We start from the raw sequence: 24,112 nt of genomic DNA on the forward strand, positions 1-24,112 counted from the left end.
TGATGTATTTATTTATTAATTCATTCATGTATGCATGTTATATATGTATGTGTGTAGAATACACTATTTCAGGCTTTGACTTTCTACTTCAAGATGTCACATTTGATTCAATATGTTACTTGCCAGTTTTTATGTAATTATTTGTGAAATTTACTAGTAATTGCTGAGTGATTTTTTTCCTTTTATTATTGTTTATACCCCCCCCCCCACCACCACCACCACAGCGTACCAGTTAGTATTCAGCAGTGACACTCATCTTACTGATTGTTGGTAATGGTTATCATAATTCACCCTACAATGCTAGTTCAATATCCTATTTACAACAGATTACAAATCATCAACTAACAACATGCCTGAAGGGGTTTGTGATCCCACATGCAATCTAATCAACATGGGACGACCTGCGTCAGACTCAGGCTGCATCGAGGGGTGTCGAAGGTAATGCGATAACAGTCTTTGAGGTTCTGGTGGGCTGGATGAGTGGGATTTGGGTTAAGTGCTGGAGTACGTGGTGGAGGTGTTGTGGGGGTGCTCTTCAGTAATGGTTGGTCTATGGATTATGACGGCCTGCCACAGATTGTGGGGATTATGGGATTGACGGTTGTCTTGCGCGTGGATGGCACGGGAGATTGAGAGCAGATGGCTGTGATTTGAGCGTGATTATCCCGCTGCAGTGTCACTGATCTTCGTCATCCTGTTTCATTTCCCCAGGATGGCTTCTTCATCTCGGACACAGAATCAAACCCCAATCCCCCCGCAACGCAGCTGGCTGATGGGAACCATTGCGCTTGGCCATCTCTTTTTGTCTCTTTCTGTCTGTCACACATTTTCTACCCTCTCTGGTGTCCGCAAATTCCTCGCCTGTAATAGTTATGTCCCGTATTTTATTCTTCATTAGGCTTACGTTAAGTCCTTGTCGTATTATCCAAAGGTCATGTCCTTTAATACTTGCCAGTCTCACTTCACTCAAATAATGGGAACAATTTGGGATAAATACAGGACACCTAGATGCTTTTCTGGTCTGGTCAAGAGCTAATGAATGGGTCTGTCACACACAATATTGCACCCCAAAACAAGGTCACACAATGCCTGCAAACTGATACTGGAGCAGCAGTTATTGACTGCTTTTTCTCTGCGTTGCGTGAAACACCTAATACATTTGTATTTAACTGCATGCACACATTTTCTCAGCCTACACGCCATAGCTGGTAAATACATTTGTTCGCAGGAAAACCTTTGATTTAGAAATTACATTACAGAGAATTATGTATGTTTAATGTTATGTATAGTGTTGCAGTCTGTTTACTGTGCATACAGGTAGGGTTGTGCACTTCTCTCACGGGCGGCTGCAGAAACAAAGAAAAAAAAAAAAGTGTTATCATGGGTCTATATCACAGCAGCTGTTTTCTTCCTTCCTTCCTTTTTCTTTCAATCTATATTTTATTGTATTTTCTTCTATCTGTTCTAATTAAAATTCAGTCATTGTAATCTGTGAAGAGTTTCATTACTTTTTCCATGTCTTGCCTAAAAACTGCATGCCAACAATTTCAAATTTCTGCAATGCATACCAAAACATATGTGCTTTTTCCTATTCCAGGTCTTTAAAAGTTCCAATGAAAACTCAAAACATTGAACATCCAGCCAGAATTCTATGTTTCCCCAATTTTGTCAAGTTTGTATTTTTATTATTTGTAATTATTATTATTTTATTTTTTTTACATTTAGTTTGTAGCTTAATTCCATTATTTCTGCATGGGATATTTTCCAGTGTACTACCAGTCGAAAGTTTGAAAAAAAAAAAAAATTGTAGGATTTACTTTGAAACAATATACATATTATTACAAAGAAACAGCAAGTAGAAAGAAAGAAAAAATGAAATAGCATTTTCTTGTAATTTTTTTTTTTGTTTGTTTCCAATTTATTGCAATTGCAGTTTATTTATATTTTATAATTTACAAGTATGCATTACATTGATCAAAAGTGACACTAAAACATATACTGTACCCCCGGTTTCACAGACAAGGCTTAAGTTAGTCCCAGACTAAAATGCATGTTTGAGCTGTCTCAACTGAAAATATCTTGCTCTCACATCTTAAAATATGTTACTGTCATTGTTCTGTGTCAAGATGCACACCTTAATATTTTCTTCTAAGGCATTTTTGTAAAAGTTTTTTGTAAAAGGCCTAGTCCTGGCTTAAGCTAAGCCCTGTTTGTGAAACCGGGCCCCTATGTCAGAGAATCCTGGAAAATATTAAGCAGCACCACTGTTTTCAACATAATAATAATAATAATAATAATAATAATAATAAATGTTTCTTGAGCAGCAAATAAGCATTTCAGAATGATTTTTGAAGGATCATGTAAAACTAAAGATTAGAGTAATGATGCTGAAAATTCAGCTTTGCATGACAGGGCTCAATTATATTTTTAAATATATTAAAATAGAAAACAGTTATTTTGATTTGTAATAATATATACACACACATATATATATATATATATATATATATATATTTTATTATTTTTTTTTTTTTTTTACATTTTACTATATTTTTGAGCATAACTGACATCTTTCAAAAACATTAAACAACATTAATTATTTAAAAATGTATCTTTAACATCCAAAAAGTATGCAAGCTATCTTTCCGTGATCTAGAAATGGCGTATATTATGAAACACTGGCTATGTTTGGGTACACAGTGTGCCTATTGACTCCTCCCACAGTTAAAACAAGGCTAATCTGCTCTCTGTCCTTGCTATATATGGCTTCTGTTAATCTCTTTTTAAAAGCTATGTGAGGTTAACTAGAAAGCTACAGGGTAGACACCTCGAAAATGAAGTGTTAAAACCGACAGAAATCCATAGAATTTCTTTCAGCTTGTAAACTCGCAGCAGATGGCTAATGGACAAGTACAGGTCAGCGGGTGCCATCAACAGCATCTCAAAACTCATCAGTGAACGCTGTTTACTTAATGATCACCAGAAACGATCCCTAATGATCGCTAGAAAGCAGTGTCGGAGGCTGCATTTGAACATTAACACCAAATATAACGGGAAATGTTAATCGCATCTTATAAACACATCTTACAAGCTGATGCTCATGAAATCGTGCTTATTTAAACTGGTTAATTAACAGACAATATGAGTGAGCCGATATTTTATCCCTACTGACAGGAAACATTGATTTCATGTAGTGTGTGACGAATACCACATAAACTCAAACTGACATGTTGGACACATTGTTTACCGACACGCTATACAGTCCCTCAGTTTGAAAACCATGACAGGTGGAAAGTAAATAGATTTTTCCAGTGTCTGACACAGAATGACAGACCACAAACAAGCTCAACTTCGCTCCATACTCAGCCCCGGCTCTGCTTGGCTCCTCTGATCTAGAGATTCAAGCGCAGGACAGAGCTGCAGTGACACTGTGTGATTGATGCGTGGACCATCGTCTTGACAGGCAGCTCCGTACAGGCCAGCGTTCACTGTAGTGTGTGCTTGTATGAGTTTGTCTGTGTGCTCGTGATAAAATGGGATTATAACCTGTCTCTGACAGGCTGGAGGGACGTGCGTGGGCTCTTGTGATAAATCTATGGAGCTGAATGATTTGACATATCAGTAATAACAGGTCAGAAAGAGGATGTTGTGTTGTGATTGGAGGATAGAGCAACAGTGTGTTGCTAGTTTGCAGTTTGTTGCAGTTTTGTTTTCTTTTGTAAAATTGTAAAGTCGCTTATTTTGATGTCTTGACTAACACTAACTTATATAAAATGTATTGCACTTAACATAATTTTAAACTAATATACATTTTTATTTAATTATAAATAGAATGCAATTAAGTGTTTGGAAATATTACATTCAGTTCGCACTCAAGTTTATAAAGTGCATTTTTTTAAATAATTAGTTCTCTTTCTAAAGTGTGTTAAAGTGTACTTCTATTTCACAAGGGCTATGCTTGATTTATTTGATTATTAATACTTTTCTGCTACTACCTCTTTGACTGTCTTTGCCATTGTGTGTTCCTGGCATGACAAGGCTACATACCATTTAGAGCAAAACACAATTTTACTGTTCCTTTATGAAGGCTGCGACATTTTTTCACCTCTTACACCTCATACCAAATCAGGCCTGGTTATAGACTGACTATGTAAAAAAAAAATACTCTGAATTATTCTCGAGAAAGTTGTGCTTTCATCTATTTAAACGAAAGCTGAAGTTTCCAGTCAGGCATCTGAGTAAGCTGTATGATCCGAAGGACAGTATTAAACAAAGATGAGCATTAGTCATCGGACATATGACGTGTAAAATGACTTATTGTGAGTGCACACAGATACATGATTTTTTCTTTTTTTCTTTTTTCTTTACATTTATTCAGCACTCTGAGTACAAAAGAAGATATATATATATATATATATATATAATGTATATAGTCCTCTGCCGTGTCTGTCATGTGTTCCCGCCTCTTGTTTCCATATTTGGTCATGTTCCTGTCCTTGTTAAGTGTGATTATTAGTTAAGTCTTGTCCAGCCGTGTTTCGTCTAATGATCAGTAATTGTCATGTGTATTTAGTTCCTGCCTGTTTAGTTAGTTTTCGTCTGGTCTACTCGTTATTCCCCGGTGTTCCTGTCTGTCTTAGCCTTGCCTTGTCTTGCCCTGTCCTGATATCACCATTAAAGACTATTATTTTGAAGTATCTCCTCGTCTGCGTGTTCCTCGTTCCTCCCTGCTGTGTGCACCGTGACATATGTTATAAATTAATTTTTTAATGTATTATGCATTTTTTTTATAATTCACATTGTCCATTATGATGCATTGCTTCATTGTGGTTGTGCATGTTTTGAGTCCCCTATAAGTGAAATGCTGTAAATAGACAATTTAAAGCAGTCAAAGCCTCATAATTGGTCTCATGTTGGTCAATTTACAGCAGTAGAGTTCAGTGTTTATTCACAGTGCAACCTGTAATAAGCTCAAATATCACAGAGGTGGTGTCTCCTCAGCGTCTTGTGTCCACCAGTGACCCTGCTGTTGACTGCTGGCTCCCTCTTCAACACCAACAACACAAACAATCACATTTAGATGTCACTGACCTTGTTTCAACTTCTCAGCATCATCTCTGGTCACTGTGACACAGATACCCAGCCTCGAGGTATTTTCTCTGACCCTGGCTACGGGATTGCACTTGATGCTCACTGCTAGTTACAAGCCATCGGAAGCATTTTGTTCAAGGGTTATAAGGAAGTTGTCACAGAAGGCCTTTAGAGAGAATAAGACAGAAAGTGGTGATATCTGTCCCCCTGAAGACTAAACTTTTACCTAAAGAGTTTACCAATCATTTCTTGGTTTGTAGGTGCTTCCGCAGAGTATGTGTGCATGTCAGATCAAATATAAAATATACATAGAAATCCCATATTGATTTCCGAGCTCCCACTCATTCTCTCTGCCAGCAGATTTGTCCAATGGGTCATTACTTATCATGTCAAGTACACCAGAATGCTGAACCTGTGTAAAAATAGCATTATTTTCAAAGCAACCCAAAGGGAACTTTTATTTATCATGCTTGTCTTTCACAGCGCTGAAGATTGGGATTTTTTTAGTATTATTTAAAAAAAACAAACAAAAAAAAAAAACAGATGTGGTTGCCATCATAGAAGACACTTTGATCGAAGACTTTGGTATCTGAGCAAAGTTCGAGACGTAGTTGAGATCTCATCAGAAACATATGAGATACATGATATTATTAGGGTCTTTTTCTTCAGGTGAAAAATCTGAGAAGCAGAAAATGTCTCCATTTGGTCTTCATTTAATCTCATTACAGATTTTGAGAAACCAACATCTAATTTTAAACAAAAATTCAGGAGACATATTTGTACAAGAAATTTGGTAGAATTTTGGTAGTATTCTCCAGAATGACTCCATTTGGCCTCAATTTAATCTCATTGCTGGTTAGGAGAAATAACTGAGACATTAAACCATCTAATCTGAGATATTTTTTTTATATGGAAAGTTTTGTTTTGTTCAACAAGATGACACAAAATAAATGTCTCTCTGGTAACTAGAAAAAAAAAAAAAAAAAACCTGAGCGCAGTTTGAGGCAAAGACGAGACATTCTCTAAAATATTTAAGGAGACAACGTGATAATTTGTCTCTTATAAGAGAAATCTGAAAAGCAGCAGAATCTGTTTACTCTTGATGCAATCTCACTGCTGTCTGAGAAAAAAACAATTGAGACATTAAATAGATCTGATTTGAGATGTGTTTCTCCTATGGGAAGCTTTGTCATTCTATATATTTCATCCAATAAAGAGACAAGAACTAAACATGTCTCTACAGAGGAGAACAACTGATGAGTTATACATTTCTTTCTTTTTTTATTTGTTTGTGTGTGTGTGCAGCTCTTTTATTAAATATTCATCCATTATTGCCTCTTGTCTCACACAAAGAATCCCGTATAAAGACAAAAGACACGTCTGTTCTGATCTAAATGTATCGTGTTAACGTCAAAAGCCTGAGGAAATATTCACTATCAAAGTCGCACGAGTTCAACTTAAAACAGCTCAATTTGAATGCTTGCTGTGTGTGTCTGCCTCAAAGAATCTATCAAAGTGCTACTGTTCTTCAGAAAGGCTCAATGTTCGACAACAACAGTCCCTATGTAATCGGTGACATTACCTGAAGCGATCACAAAGCATTGCTGCTCGGCTTCGTGAGTCCAAGATTTGAAAGAGAAGTATTTTGATCTGTGCTCGAGGCCATTAGCACCATCACAAGCCTTGTTTCCAGCTTAATAACATCACACTTACACTCACACTCATGACTAGTTGACTAGAGCTGGGTTTTTCATACTAGTGTCTGCTGAAAAAAAACAAAAACCTTAATAAATAAGTTCAATAAAGTTTCACACACAAAAACACATTGATTTTGACAAGAAAATACGGAATCGACAGAATGAAATAGTATTTTCTTATAAAACATGCTCCAATAAACTTTTGTATTTTATTATTATTATTTTTATTTTTTAACAATGACATTGGCTTGCATGAAAAATACAAACATGTAAAACTGCTTTAGAAAAGGAAATGTATTTATTTATTTCATTCATTCATTCAATGCTTTATTCAAAACTATAATAGGTTAAAAAAAAAAAAAAAAAAAAAAAAGAATGGAAATAAAATCCACTATAAACTTAATACAACATACTTTTTTGGTAGATGTTATTTTAATCATTTGTTTTTGCATTAATGTGGTAAAGTCAATTGCTTAATTTCGGAAACATTCTCTTTATAATATAGCATTTTATTATTTTATTTTATTTATTTTTCTCACACAGCATAAATAGCTCTCTATGCAGTACAATTTTAAAATTTGTAATTAAAAATATAAACATTTAAAAATAAAAAAAAGTAAATTAAAAACTTCAAAAATATATATATTTATTGTTATTATTATTATAATTTATTTATTTTAACAGTTACCTTATGATGCATGTCCCTTCACAACTTGTGCTAGAATTTAGTTTTACCCATCCTTCCATTTCTGGGAAGTGGCACACAGATGATTTTTTTTTTCAGTCTTTTAATGTTTTCGGAAGTTTTGAAAGTGTCAGACGGCCGGCTGACAGCTGAAGGTGATAGTCTGGGTTGGGCAAGACAGACAAGACAGAAACAGACCGCCGAGGCCTCAGCAAGACCTCCTAGGACAGAAAGAAGCCCATATCTGTGTACTGACTCTGTGGTGTTGGTTTCATCCTTTTATCTCCCTTTCCGCGGTTGTTTTTTCCGTGTTTCGCCACATGCGTTCTGCGGTGTTGCACTGATTTGATTTCCCAGCTCTCCTTTTCTGCTCTGCGTGACTTAATCAGAATGACAGTGTCTCAGAGCCCCGGGAAAATCTCTCCCTCTCTTTTCTTCTCTCCCTCACTCCGCAAGTTTACGCTGTCCGTGACAAACTCACAGTGGCACCTTTCCTCGTGTTGTGTTTCCGCAGAGAGCCTTGTCATACACACTTCAGCGTGTACAAAGCCCGTTTCTGCTCCTTCCCATCAGTTCCTCCACTCCCTCTCAATTTAACTTAGTATTTACGGGAACATAAAAACTGTTTCAGTTCAGAGGTGATTTTATTGGGACTAACTTCCACCATCAATACTAACATACAGATCTTGGGGTTCTTTTGAGAGTAAAAAGGCTCTTAGCACTAGAGGAGAGCAAACTGGTTGTTTTTTCAGCCTGGTATACCTGATGTTATGCTGTCTCAGTTCTTCAAGTAATTTCAATTCAAAAAGAGTGTTGTGAGACAGAAAACGTTCGCAAACCTACGTTCAGCGAGTCCTGCTTTTCTTTCTGTATGAAAGCACTCGCCTGAAGCTCAAATCCATGTTTTCGCTGTTTACTGTGTACACTTCTCGCTTTCTTTCTACCAAGTGACGCTTTCTGCACTTTTCATGTCGAGGTCAGCACTCGTGACGCTTATGTCGAGCGCAACCATGACGCAAGTCATGCGAAAGGCTCAACACAGCAGTCTACATCTAAAGTGCAGTCACATGACACATTATTGCCTTTTTTCAGTCTATAACACTGCTAAAATCACAAATAAGATTTCACTTGTTTGTTCCAGACAAAAGAGGTCTTTTGCATTCGTAGATGTTTCTCCTGAGGACAAAAAGTACCCATTAATTTTACATGAATCACTGCTATAGTTTCAGAAGTCTTCGTCTCAAACTGTGCTCAGATTTGCTAAGACACCATCTGCAGTTAAATGTCAGTGGTCTCAATATGAACTCCAATACTTTTCGTCAAATTCTAGGTAAACATATATGTCTGCACTGTAAAACATGTCCATCTAATTCAACTTAAAAAGATGATGCCTTCATTTTTTTTTTTTTTTTATATAACCAAATGTCATTTCAACTTAATATAATTCTTATAACTTGAAAGAATTAATTTGAAATTGGTTTAATTATTTTGATGAGTTGAAATAATGGAAAAAGATATGTTGCCATTGCTTATTAATCACATACATGGATATATACACATATATGGATCGCAAATCATGTGTGGATAGACAGATAGACAGATAGATAGATAGATAGATAGATAGATAGATAGATAGATAGATAGATTCTCTTATATTCTCTATAAACCTTTTCTGTTTTTATATTCCTTATAAGGAATTTTAGGAGAAGCATCTGAGAAGAACAGCTACATTTAGAAAACTTCAATAAGCACTCAAGTCTTTCTCGTTGTACATCTTATCCCTTTGGATCCATGATCTGTTGTTTCCAAATAGTATGAGTTCAATTACACACAGCTGCGCCGAAGTAAATGAAAGGTCATTAAATATTAAATCAGACCCCTGGAGACCCTTCAGTCATTCCATTTAGGTGGACAATTATTTGCGCCTAATTGTCCGGCGTTCACAGCTAAAGCACTTGACCCTTCAATACTCTGGCAGCGAGCGACACGTCTGGCAGCCGCATCTCTGACCCGTCTCACCCGCAGCCCCTCTCTCGTTCAATTAGAGACAACAATACTCACACCTGTCAGCCAGACAGCACGTTGGCCACCTCTCTTCCTGTCCTCCCCTATTCTATCCATCTTTCTCTCACATCTCTGGAGAAGCACGGGTTGCACATGTGGGGGTCCCTCTCCTCTTCTGACCTGTAAATACTGCAGGAGGTCTGGAGACTGATTCTGTCTGACAGCCCCTCTCCGACGTAATGTCTTCTGCCCTCCCTTTCACTGCCATCTCCCCTGCTCTCTTCCACTTGTCTAAGCATTTTAATGACATATGCTCGCAGGCTTTCTCCAGCCGCAGTCATACTAGTGGAGCGTGCCTTCCTCTGAGCGAGGGATGTTTGCGGAGGAAAGGAGAGGATGAGTTATGTGGACTGATTTTTGCTCCGTTTTCATTATAAGCAATGTCGGGAACGAAAACGCATTTTCCTTGCACAAAGTGGGTAATTTGCCTCGGTGATAGCAGAGTCGCTAACACTGGATCTTTTTATCCCTCGCTTCCCCGTTCTGCTTCTTGTGCTATATTTCTCTTATCTCTTTCCCACTCTCTTTGTCTTTTTCATCATGTTCATTCCTTTGCCGCCTGATCATTTCAGCTTTATCTTGCCATTGTCTGTCTCACTGCGGTCTGTTGTACTAATTTATGAGGACCTTTTTTTTTTTTTTTTTTTGACGGAACACTCTGCTTCTGTTGCAAAACCTAGAACGCTGCCTACCTAGACTGCATTTTAAGATGCCATAGGTATGTATCAGATGCGAAGATAGATATAGAAGAATAGTCTTCTTTCCTCCCAATTCTGAGATTGTATCATATGTATCATGAATGCCAGAAAGCATTGTTCTCGGTAAAAATAATAATAATATTGATTTAAAAAAATGGTGATGAAAGACAGTTCACTTGTGTTTTTGTATATGGGAGAAACTGCAATGCGTAATATGGCGGCTCTAGTGAAGGAAGTCCCACCTTCTAAATAAAAGAGCCAATCGTCAGTTGGTCATTATCACAGCTACTGTTAGATAGAAACTCACTTATAGGACTGCATATGTGCATTGGCCAGACCAACTTGAAATATAGTAATCAACATTTGAAGTGGATCAAAACCTTTCATCAAAGTTGTCCTAAAACCAAAATATGTTTTTGTCTTCGTACAACTTTAATTAACTTTTTTGATCCACTTCAAATTTGAGACACTGCATATGACAATTTGTTGCAGGTTGCTGTGCTATTTGCTGTAAATGTGAGGTTTTAATTTAATTAATTTATTATTATTATTTTATTTTTTTCAGGTAGATAGGAGTTGGTCTTGCATGTCTGAGATAGCCACCAAGTTCCTTCAAATGGACTTTGATAAGACCAATTATTACAGTATGAAGCTTTAGCATGCTAACAGAACTATCAACTGTAAGTCAAACCTCCTGTGCAAAATGCTATTTATGCCATGAGCCTATCTAGAATAAATCACTTTTAAAGATCTATTTTAGCTAGGATGCTGCATATATAGACAGCAGACAACAGAGCAATGCACTAGGCTTTAGAATAGAGCCGGCTACCCAAACATGCACACTTTCTTCTGTCCCCATCCATGTCCTACATAATTTTGGAGCAAGGGAGCACTAGAGCAAGTGTGGTGATGAAAAGGGTCCCGGCGGTCCTGCTCAGGGCTAGTTTATGATGCTGTGGCCCGTTCCGCTGTCGTGCTGAGTGGCTCCCACCTCCAGGGACCTCAGGTTGAAATCTGGTTCAGGTCTCCACTGGGCCTGGCTCTTCTGTTGCGACATCATTTATTCAACTCAGAGAATTCCACCAGCCATAGATACTGGTCCGTCACTCTCCCTGTTTCCCTCTACTTCACTTGTTTTTCTCTTGCCTATTTCTATCTCTTTGTTGCCTCATCCCTCTGCAAACCTCCGTCTTTCCATAGCTAAATCTAAAACTCTTGTTCTTCCTTGTTTATTTTGATCTCTCCGTGCTCTGGTTCAAGCATTTGAGTCTGTGGATTGAAATCTATGTCACGAGTAACACGAATATGGTGACGTTTGTGACGTCGAAAGATGTTCAAATAAATACCCTGACTAAGTGTCCTAACCTGGTGGTATACAATTTTTCAAATGATTGGTTTGAAAATGAAACATTTCTGCTTAATTTAACGCAGTCTCAGCCAATAAAAACACATAATATTTTGAATACACCATTAAATGGAGCAGGATTTCAAACCAGTTTTGTTTTGGACTATCAAAATAAATTGTTGCGTCTCACAAAAGACAGATAAAACACCTATTTTCTAACTTTTTACTGACTTGTACTACAGAGGGAGGAAAGGAAATGATGCAAGCTGGACTCAAACTAACGCCACCCACATTGCAATAACAGCTAGATCACGACTCCATCAGCCAGACATCAAATTACAAGAAAGATGATGTCGTTACATCGTTCAAACTTTTAGTGCTTTGCTTTCTCGTGGAGAGAATCGGGGCTCGGTTTGCTCATATTTCCTATTCATCATCCTCTCTCATTAGCGCCGAGGAACATCAGGGTGCCGCCCCTGTCCTGCACATGGCCGTTGCGCGTGCCCTCTTAATTGCACCCGAGCCCTTTGATAGAGTCCGTTTTTCCATTTTCACCTCAGCGGAGCCAGAATGAAGTAGATGCCATTTTCATTGAGGACACCATAAAGGGCTCGGGCATGAAAAAAGACCCCTTAATTCTGTCTGTCTCTCTCTTTCGTTTTCCTTCTCTTTTCCCCTCTCATCCCAAACCCAGGACACTAGAATTTCTCTGCCTTTGTTGGCCTTGTCTGCTGGTTTACAAGATGAAAGTCACTTGTTTGGCAACCTTCAAACGCAAGAGGCAGAAGGCCTGGAAGTCGCTTTTGTCTCTGACACTTCAATGCACTTTCTAGCACTTGGAGAGTGTGTGTCTTTATCTGTGTATGTATAGTGTACTCATAACTGAGAGGCAGAAATGTCTGATTCGCTTAACACAACATAATGGAGAAGCATATATTTGTGTTTTTCGATGCGTCTTAGATATGTTTTTTTGTATGCCATTTATGTGGTTGTAACTGATAATGAAGTTATATATTAAAGCATATTGCTTTATTTTATTATAATTGCTTTTTTTCAGATTCAGGTAGCATTTAAAAAAGACCTGATGCAGTGGTTTTTCTATGCATGGGTCAGAGTGGAAAGAGATGTTGCATCACAGACCGTTAACATTTGTTTCCTCCATTGTGAAACCAGAGATGTTATTGAGCCAATCCAGATCATCCTATATACTCCAGCCAGACAGTCCATCAAAACACTAGAGCTAGACAAGCTTTGTGTTATGAAAGTACTTTTCGCTGATATAAAGGCTTTAAGAATTCTCAATGTCGACACTAAGAGAACCTGAAATGTCACTTGGAGAACTTGGGGTTGTCGGTTAGTGACACCAGATAACTTCTGTGTAACACTGTGATTTAGGTGAATCACCTGCTATATTTTTTTAAATAACTTCCATGATCATGTCGAAAGGCCTCGGTGACACGTAGTGTCTGCTAATACCATCAGACTTACCAAACTGCAAAGCCATATCTCTGCTTCTAAGATAAATAAAGTAAATTTGCCTTGTGTAACAATATTTGTGACATTTTATTGAGATACTGGTAAAATACTGGTAAAGAAAATGATCTAGCTGCAAGCTTTTTAGTGCATGGTTTGTAAAACATAATCATTCCAAGTTTATCATAGATACATTACTTTGTGAGAATAAAAATAAAGTATATTTATATCTCAGGCTGTTGTTGTATAAGGATTATATGTGGGGATAAAATATAAAAAATTTGCTAATACAATTATCATATGACAAACTGGCACGCACACTGATGAATGTCAGCACACAAACAGACAGGCATGTCGGTGGCAAGGATTACCTTGACAGTTTTCAGTTACCTTTCATTTGTGACAACAATTCTATTCCCTTTGTGCATTTCCAGCTTTCTGAGGGGATAACTTTGTTTACCTCTGGAGCTATTGTTGATGTTCCTAATCAGACAACAATTAGATAACACAGCCCGTGAGTGAAAAAAAAAAAAATCCCCCTGAGTCTTGCTGGAAAACAGGAACGCTTGGCTTTCCTAAACATCTCAAAACATCACTTTCTCCGTTCTTTTTAATTCAAAGCTTTTTACTGCAATTTCGTTTTCTTTCTTTACCTCCATCTCCTTCCCTCTCGTCCTTCCTTCTCAGACGGATGCTTACAAATGGAAAGTAGTCAGCCAAATGCATTCACGTCTGCATATTATCTACAGTATTCATACTCATCCAAAAAAGGGCAAGATAAAATGGTCTAATGATTATCAAATTTCAGAAAAAAATCAAATAAAATAATATATATATATCTATTCATTAAGGTGACATTTTTTTTTCCAATAAAATGTGAGTAAAACAAGTAGAAACAATCAATCCAATGGATAATTCAAATACTATTGTGACAGTAGTACTATCATAGCACATTTCTAAAAATAGCAGAGTAGCACAACATTAGAGCATATTTGAAGAAGTTGGTTTGTCGAGTGCTTCCAGCACAGGTGTTTTCGAGCATTGCAATGGGTCCCAGAATTTAGGTGAAGGTTGGGAGTTTATTTTATCACCAAGGAACAAAAAATGTCCTTGTAAACACACTGGGCAGGGAATAGAAGACAACGTAAATCTGATGGGAAGGGTCTAGATAAGATGCTTCTCTAAGCTAGCAGTAGTGCCTTAAATTTAATGCTGGCGGTATGACATGGCTCCTCTTTCACTCTCGTTCGAGGAAATGTGATTTAAACTGAAGGCTTGGCCATTGATGGGTAGCTTCCTTTGACCCTACATCCTTTCACTCTCAACGTCCTAATAAAAACACCCTAACCCAGGAGTTTGCCGGGCTTGGGTGCGTAATGTGTGGACCACACACACTTACGCAGGCTATCATCTCGCTCTCTGCCTCAGCCTCAGCCCCAGCCCCATATCTTTTATATGGCTGCAGTCCACTTTGCTGCTATTATACTGCTCTTCGTGGTAACATTATCACTTAAGATAAGGCTTCAATAAACTGCACTCTCTTTTAGGGGGCACTCTGCTCTTAATCCAATCTCTGAACGTTAGCACCTTTATCACTGGCCTTCCTGGAGACCCTCACCTCACCTCCAACCCCCATTTCCAATAAGAGCTAGGCCATTCCGCGCCCCAATGTTAACCCCTTTCTGTTCAGCCAAACTCCAAAAGAGCCATCGAGGAGTTGATTAAATCTGTTCTAAGTGGCGATTCATATATATGTAGAGGTGGTTGCTTTGACGGGCGGGCAAGGGCAGGGCCGTGGAGAGCTGGGTCGTGGCCAAGCGATGGCACAGCACGCCAGCGCCTCCTGGCCGACTCTCTGATTCGCACTAATGTCCTCAGGAGACCGAGCAGAGACCACTGTCAACTGGCCCGGGAGGCCGGCCAGATTGAAACCCCTGCCAGCACGTTTGAAAGGATAGCAAATCATTTAGCCACCCTGATGGCACATTAGCATTTTTTCAGTCGACGCACTGGCATGGAATAACTCCACACTATTAAACTCCCTTTGAAGTTGAAGCTCGCAGGATAGAACTGTAAAATACGTATAAATAAATAGGAGAGCCATCTGAAAGAAGCTCAACGGGAACCAAATCATAATGCACACAAAAAAAGCTTTGGCTAATTACAGCGTGCCTACAATTGTTTGCCCTCTCTCACAGATAAGCATTCTGACTCTGAAAGCACAACGCCGAATCTGAGGTGAATGTTTTTCAGCACAATGCTGAGAATACAGAGGCTGAAACTGGGAAATAAAAGAACGAAGGACACGCAGGTGTGTGGAGAGCAAGTCCGTCGCTCGCCGAATTCAATGCAGGAAAAACCTCTTTTGCTCTGCGGGTGCAATCAATGACACCAGATAGTTCAATAGATCATTTATTGACTCACGGGGTGTTTGAGGTGAACGCATGTTTTTGCCCTAAATCCTGGCTGAATGCCTTCGGTGAGATGGACGCAATTTGATAGTAGATTCATTTGTTATTGAGTATATAAATAAGATGATTTCATGATCTCTAATTTAGAAGCTCAGGTATAAGTGTCAGTTTCCAAATGTTATGACAGAATGTTTTACAGACTGTGATAATGAATTTCCAAAGTTGTTAACATTGTAAATCTAGCAAAGCTTTATATATATATATATATATATATATATATATATATATATATATATATATTATTATTATTATTATTATTATTATTTTATTTTTATGACATATTTCCTCTGACATTATCACTCTGTCAATATTTTTATTTTCTCTTTTGTAAAGTTGTATAAATCGTATCATGGATTGCAAATGGGAATGCAAAAATGTAATTTGTTGTACAGTAGTTTACATTCACCACTAAAGACATTTACTCAATTATGATGGACTGCTTCTGATAACCTCAAAAATGTGAAAAAGGTCCATTAAACATTTCCCTCCTGAAAAAAAAAAAAAAAAACCTTAAACCACCTGATGTGGTTTGCTGGTCTTAACTGATTCAAGCTGGTCTAGTTGAACTCCCTTTGACAAGTACTCAAAAGCAGGAAAACATACCAGCTAAGCTAAGGCTAGCTTGGAAATCAGCTAACCACCTAAGAAGTTAATTTTGTAACTAATTTGGTTGGCTTTAATTTGGTTCACTTCTAACTAATATTCAGTCATTTGATGTTGAACTGAGGTGTTTTGCTCCACAGCTCCTCCTGTAGGATGTAACCATAATGCTGCAAAGCCACCAGAAATGTCAGAGAACATCTATTTCTGTTTTAGGTATTCATGTCGTGCTCGAAACAGAAGGATTCATCTGACACAAACATCAAACATTCCTCCATTTCCATTGACCAACATTCTAATTAGCCTGCCAGAAATATGAAATATTGCCCATATAGACAGATGCAAAGTGAGGAAATAGTCATAAAGAATGAACGAGAGAACATGAAAAAAGAGGCATAGTCTGTGTCTCTGCTGCTGTCTGTGTTGTAATCCCTCCTTTAGCACGCTAATTAGCAGCATTAGCATGGCTGAGAGCTGAAAACTTGTTTGAGTTCTGTTTGGAGAAACTAGACGTAAGATAGAAGCTATTAGTATTCCTGCAAACAGACCCTCAAAAGTGTCGAAAGCTTTCAGAAACTTACTTTAACTTTTAAAGTCTGCACTGAAGCCTGCACATTTTCACTTTTAATGCCGTTTTGTGAATAGAACATTTGTCTGGAACAGATCAGAAAGACTTTGATTGGCTAAACCACAGTACAATGGCCATCAATAAATTATACTATGCCACGTCGGTCACATGCGTGCTAGTGGTTTCTGAATATCTGTAGCATCTCCCCGGTACTAGTAGCTTATTTTATTTATTTTTTGCTTTTTTCTTTAAGATAGTTCTGTTCAGTAATCATAATATCAGGTATACACATTCCCTTGTCTTTCTCTGATTCCCAGAATACAAGTTTAAAGACTGATTAGCATTTATATTGCCATGCTAAGGCTCACTACTGTAATTGATGTTGCACAGCAACCAGCCACCACTATCACACAAATTTACTCACATATATACACACAAAAAAGCTGGCACGTCACTCTACTGTCCATGTAACACACTGAAGTGAAACCGCCAGACTGGCAGGGCTGAAGAGTGAGGGAGACAAAGACTGAGTCCGTCAGGTTCATTCAGGTGTAATATTGCGCCGTCCCAGAAACTTCCAGCAAAGCGATCACAAGTCATTGTCAGACTGGCAACCCAATTCCTCCAGAGCCTCACATACATCCATGCTACATACATCTGTGAGCTTCTACACCGACACAACACTCATGTCAGCCATTTACAGTACTCTTTTATTTACCACCAAGCCAGCAGAGGATACACTATAGAAAAAAGGATTTATAGCCTCCAAAAATATCGTAAAAACTGGACGGTTTTCTTCCTTTCCAACCAAAGAGGTCTATAACAGAGGTTATAGACATTTATCTCAAAGGTAGTTGCTTGGCTAGTCAGGTTAACCAGCAAAACCTTCCCTTGTAAAAAAGAAGTGTGCTTAATTTAATGTGCACTTGTAGTGCACTTTGTAAAAATGTCAAATTAAAAGTTTTACTTTAAAGTATTAGATGTGCTTTAAAGGAGTTACACCTAATTTGATGTGTTGATCAACATACTGAAGCACATGTAAAGTTTTTATATTTAAACTGTAGTGTCTTATTTGATATACATTCTGAATGTACTACAGTGTATTGTATCTTCATCATTATAAATGTATAATTATAGATTTAAATACATGACATCTATCTATCTATCTATTTACACTTTACATAAAATAAAATAAAATAACAAACTGCATTCAATAGAAATAATAATAAAAAATAAAATAAACATTCATTTAATTGCAAATAACATGTAATTAAATGTCTGAAAGCATTCAAATCACACTTAAGTGTATTATTTTAATATATAATTACTCTTTTTAAAAGTATGCTAAAGTGTACTTTGTTTGACCAACTGACAGAACAACAAGTTTAGTTTACCTTTTACAATATAACATGTGACATTTATTCATTTATTTAAGTGTTAGCAGTCTCAGTTCAGAATATATCCATCTGAAACTGGCACAACGTCTCTCCTGCTGTTGATTCCATGTATTAGGTCGCAATTTAGATGGCATTAATCTCTGCCATAATCTGTGGCAAAATCCTTGTAGTGTTCCTGGGAGGCTGCCCCTCCGTTCCCTTCTGAATCTCTCTCTGCCCGACAGGTTCATCGAGAGAGACGTTTCCCTCCCTCTTGGCCCCTCCAGCTCTCTGCCCATCCTTAGGGAATAAACAACGAGCGTTGAGCGGAATCTCCGCAGGTGACCTCATGATCGCCGCAGCATCTGGTTGAATTACTTAACATCACGCTTAGCAGACATGTAATCCCACATAATGCCCATTTCTCAAAAAGTGCACCAATTTGGATAAATCCAGCAATTCAGCTCTATGGCCGTGAGATTTCCACAGGGACAGCTTCATAAGCACGGAGGGCAAGGTTGGGCACAGGTCAGGGGAGTGGGAGAGGATGAGAGAGATGAAGGGTGGGGGATTGCTTTCTGTTACTGTGGTTAAGAGCACTGATTTCATTGGCGCAGCTTAATAAAGTCCTGTAAACACATTTTGTTTATGCACAGAGATTCTCAGCAAAGCTGCTCTCACTGGATTTCAGGAATCAAGGCCAAATTAATGGCCATCTTCTCTTGACCTGAATCTGAGGAGGTACAAACAACTCAAACGAAGAGAGAAAAATCCTTCTCGATATCTAATGAATTCTGTTTTAAAGAGGCAAATCTAAACAAAAACACAGAAACACATTCCATATTGCTTATATTGCTACATAACTTTATTTTATTGATTTTTTTTGTGGCTTTTATGAACTTTGTTAATTGTTTATTAAAAGACTAGATTTATTACATTTTGATGTATTAATGTATTGCTTGTTTGTTTTATATATATATATATATATATATATATATATATATAATATTATTATTATTATTTATTTATTTATTTATTTTTAATTGTTTGCAACTTTCCCATGGTTTTGCATGATTGTTATGATCACTTATATTCACTTATATTTCCTTGGCTGATTCCATATTTGCTGATCACAAATTTCCTGGCAATACTATATTACAATTATTATATTGAATATATATGGAATATAAAAAAAAATGTATTTCATCTCTGTACAGAAATTCTATTACTTCTCAAAAATGGCATCCTTCTCTCTGAGAAATTCAGTTGTCAGGGTTGAGTGTGGGAGTAGCCTAAAATGGGCAGGGATGGTATTAGAGGGGTCATAGCCTTATGTGGTCCACATTAAGGGGGTCAGACTTCACACCAGGTACAGACAAAAAAAATAAATAAATAAAACGCAGGTGGTCACAACTCAGCAACTCACATATGTATCCTAACACAGAGCCGGTGTCAGCTCTTTTGCTTTGGCTGTCGATAAAGAATGATAGCAAGAAGGACCGAGGAATACTGATACGTGTTTACTGTCCATGATGACTATGCATTTACGTCGTTTAGAAATGAGAAACCATCACTGGCATACAAAACAGCTTAATCCAAAGATAAAAAATGGCACGGCCAGAGAAGAAATCGGAATGTCATGCAGAAATATGAATTTAATTTGCCCTGAAATATGACTGAGATGTAAAAATCCATTACATTTGATCGGCTTTGGTCCCCGTCCATGTTGAAAAAGGATTTGCGATGTTACAAAGAATGATTTGCTAAGTCTGACCAGGGAAAAACTGTTCCACATTCTACAATGATACACACTAAGATGTTTGATTCCCTTTATACTTGGATAAGGCGGCCGAGATTTGGCCTGAAAACAGCCAAAAGTGACATTTTAATTACCAGCCTGCTGAGGTGCAGCTTAGTGAATGAGAGAGAGAGAGAGACAGCGGACACACTAAGACCTGCTTTCGAGGGTTAAGACACAGCTTACGCCCTTGGCTGCGTGGGGACTTAACACCAGACGCTCCTGAAGAGCATTTGCCTCATCTATCAGAACAAGACGGCAGCGGTTAGGAGAGGATGACAGGGGGAGGGAGAGAGTGATGGAGGACAAGAGGAATATGGATAGACGAAGACAGATCCAGAATGAGTCTTTAGATCTATGCCACACTGCCCCCAGTGGACTTCAGCGCGAGAGAGGAAAGCCGAATAATGTGTAATGAGACACTCTATAATGTCGAGACCTGCAACAGAGTATTGGAAGTGTATATTAAAAGAGCTTTTTTTTATGATGTTTTGCCGAAATGCCATGAAAAACACTGATTTCCCTTCTGACACGGGCAGTGACAGGAAACAAATATTTTCATCAGAGGGACAGATGGAACAAAAGCAGACAAATTCAAGAAAACAGTATTTTTGTCTCGTTTTTCAAAATACCCAAACATCCTTCGAACAATTTAAAAGCTTGGCGAAGTATAATTTCATGAGATAATAAAACTTATTTTCAGAAAAGATATCTAGAATTAAGTTTAATTACTTTTCTTATCCAACTGGCAAACAGTTTTTTTCTTGTTTTAAGCATGAATGTAATAACATGTAATGAGGTTTATGATTTAAACAAGAAAAAATGTGGGTTGAGATAAATAAACCTAATTCTCCCAAAACAAGTCATATCGTCTCAAGCAATTTTGATTTTCAAATCATTTAAAGTTGTTCTAAGGATTTTTTGCATATTTTTAATGAGAAATAAGACAAAAATGCTCATTTCTTTTTTTTTTTTTAAAGAAAATAAAAGTGATTTCCCTTCTGACAGTGGCAGTGACAGGAAACAGATACAGCGAGAAGCAACATTTTTATCCGAGGGATGCATGAGAAAAGGAGAAATAGAACAAAAGCGGACAGATTGAAAAAGATAGAGAAAGTGCTGCCCTTCAGAAAAATGAACAAACTATGACTAAGAGAGTGAAAAAAGGTCCAAAAAAGAAAGAAAGAGAAGGAAAGGGAGACAAGCTCTTGGACAGAAGGTTTGCCTGTGCGACAGCTTTCTGTGCCACACAAGGGTGAGCTTCTGTTCGAATGTGTGCCATCAGTTAGGGGTTGTCACCAGGTGTGTGTGTGTGTGTGTGAGTGTGAGTGTGAGTGAGAGTGCCCTACATATACCCTCAACTCTTGACAAAAACTCAATACAGTCTTTCTAAGTTCCCAGCGCAGCTATTGGACTTTTTGTCAACCTCTCTCTCTCTCACACACACAAGCTTCTCCTCATCCTTCTTTTTTTTCCCCCTCTATATAAAAGACTTGTTTTTCTCCAGGACTTTTTCTTATATATTTATTTCCGCTGACACTGGTTGGCTCCATAAACAGCAATAATGTGTAAAACACAATTTAGCTTTGGGGAACCTGCCATCCCCAGGGGCAAAGCGGGGCGACAGAACGCCTGTTGTTATCTCATGTTTACCTGCCTGTTCTGCTTTCATTTTTTATTACCACAACACCTAGCTCAGCTCAACTGCACAGCAAAGCAAAGCAAAACAAGGCGACTTTTCCTGGTGCGTGATGCTTTCTGTGCGCTGAGAGCTTTAAAGAGTTAGATGGGAAGAAGATGAGACAGACTGTCTGACTGCATTTCTGTTGGCAACAACTGTATAATGTTAGCATGTTGTATGAACATCTCCATAATTATGATCTTCAATCTATGATTTCAAAGGCTAATGAGCTCTTAATTTATAATTCTTTCAGTTCATCGTAATATAAGATAGTAAATACATTTGATGCATGGACAGTTTATGTTAACTTTTTTAGAATACCATATATGAAAATCTTCAGTGTTTTCGTGAACAATATCATCAAATTATCTTATTTAAAAAAAAAAAAATCAGTTCATAAATAAATAAACCATCCACAGTGGACCAAAAAAAAAAAACCTGTTTGCTGGACACATGGCTAATACTGCTATAAAACTAGATCATAAAGCTGACAGCCTCCTGAGGCATGATCTACTAAACAAGAAACAGAGCGCCCCATGCTTTACTCCCACTGTCACCGTCAAAGTAGTTTCACACTCTCTCCCCGAGAGCGTTCGTCTGGGTTTATGTGTGTGAAGTTATATATTAGCGCTGTGGGTTATGTGAACATGCTGCTCTTGCCATCAGATCGTGAGTGAGGGGTACAGTATTTGCAACAGTTTAATGAGATTCGGAGTGAGGAAACAAGTTGAGTGATAAGCAGGTCATTAAGTTTGCTCTGCCAACTCTGCGCGGCTTTGATTTGCGTACGCTGTGTGATAACCGTGAAGGGGGAAAAAGAGACTTTGAGAGAAGGAAAAGACAGCTTAGGAAGTGCAGAGCGAGCTGTACTTCGTGAGCTGAAGCTCTGTAGCGTAAGATGATTCAATTAAAGTCTGAGGACTTTGTTTTTGATGAACTCAAACAAAGCAGCCAGCGCCGGTGGTTTCCGACACGAGGAGCTTCAAATAAAGTCCCGAGGCTTTCGGATTTATTTGAACTTCCCTTTTTGGGTCACCGGTCGCTGCAGAGGAGGACAATCAACTCAATCTATTTAGCTCTGTCGAGTCGCTGCCTCCCTTTCGGCTGCTCGCGGAGGGAGCGTGCGAGCGAGCGAGCCGGCGACCCCTCTGAGGGTCTCCGCGGCAGCCTCCGATTCAATCCAATTGTTTTTCAAAGACAACCACCTGGCGGCAAGCAGCGGAAACATCCGTCAGCCGACACTAAGCCCGACTGTTTACGGACTCAGAGGCTGTCTAAGAATAACTGCGTGTTGTGTTCGCTCGCCGGTGCGCGAGATGAGCATCCATTGATTCGGTCAAGAGCCTGACCTCGCCAAGCTTCCTTTTCAAGTTCAAGATCTTGGGGTTCGGTGAAACTCGTAGGACAGACAAATAAGATGCCATGCAACTACTTCAAACTGTTTGACACAAACTCAAGGCTTCACAGCCGAAACCTCAGAGACTCCCTCGCAGCCTCGGAGTTCAACTCCCAGAGATTCCCTGCTCGCACACACTGACACAGGACACAACACAGCGGAGACGAGGAGACCAGGCAGCTTACCGTGACCTGTCAGCCACAAGATCAGAAAGACCTCTGGGATCATCTCGGCACTTTGCAGGGGTGATGACCTCTTGGGCACCAAGGAGAAGAAGCGAGGCTGAGAAAGTTCACGCACACACTGACCTACGACTCTTCTGGTTGGCTGCTATTGTCAGTCCCCCGATGTGCCCTCTTAATAAAGAGAGGCTCTCTGTCAATCTCTTTCTTCTAGTGTCCTCCTCTCAGTGTGCTGTGATAGCAATCTGCTGTGTTGTCCTACCGTAACTGAAGTGACTCTGTTCTGATGATGCGTGTGCAGGCGCTCTCATAAACTCAGAGTACTCATGCTCTCTCTCTCTTTCTTTCTCTCTCTCTCTCTCTCTCTCTCTCACACACACTGCTATTCCATTTTCCGGCTCACAGAGTCAGTCTGCCTCTCTCTCTTTCTCACTCCTCCCCACCCCTCCCTCCTCTTCTTTCGCTCTTTCTCTCAGTGGAGGAGCAGGGGAAGGCGGGGGCCGGCTGCTCTCAAGGCCCGCCCACCTGATCAAGCGTAGCAGCGCTGTTGTAACAAGAGGCTGGGAATTAGACCTAATCTTTGGGAACTGGGACTGAAAGAAAGAAAGGCATAGACATACCACATACAAAAACGAAATAATAAAAATTGCAAACCTCATAAACTCAAAAACTCTCTGATCTGATTGGGTGGGTTGAGTGGGTTTAGGTTCTGGGATTTACTTTTTTTTTTTTTTTTTTACTCTGTCTGAATGGATAGAAACTTTGATTTGATTATGTGTCTTCTCACATTTATGTTTATTTCAACTGTCTTTTTTTGTACAGCATCGCATACACTGTTGTGTGTGTGTGTGTGTGTATATATATATATATATATATATATATGTGTTATTATTATTATTATTATTTATAATTTTTCCCCACACTGATCTATTTTTTTGTGGTATCAGAATGAACCCGCTTCTACATGGAATAACAAATATACTAGAT

General features: G+C 38.5%; 1 protein-coding gene across 7 annotated transcripts in view; it reads right to left on the reverse strand.

The window, feature by feature from the left end:
- The window catches only part of kirrel3b (kirre like nephrin family adhesion molecule 3b), a 222,468-nt gene extending 198,562 nt beyond the window's left edge, over positions 1–23,906 (reverse strand). For all 7 annotated transcript variants that reach the window (XM_058751314.1, XM_058751312.1, XM_058751310.1 and 4 more), the window contains exon 1: positions 23,129–23,906. In XM_058751314.1, coding sequence (XP_058607297.1) covers positions 23,129–23,171 — 43 coding nt within the window. In that variant the 5' untranslated portion in view covers positions 23,172–23,906. The remainder of the gene's footprint in view (positions 1–23,128) is intronic.
- Positions 23,907–24,112: the final 206 nt, after the last annotated feature.

The sequence above is a fragment of the Onychostoma macrolepis genome, chromosome 18, assembly GCF_012432095.1.
Source record: "Onychostoma macrolepis isolate SWU-2019 chromosome 18, ASM1243209v1, whole genome shotgun sequence".
NCBI lineage: Eukaryota > Metazoa > Chordata > Actinopteri > Cypriniformes > Cyprinidae > Onychostoma > Onychostoma macrolepis.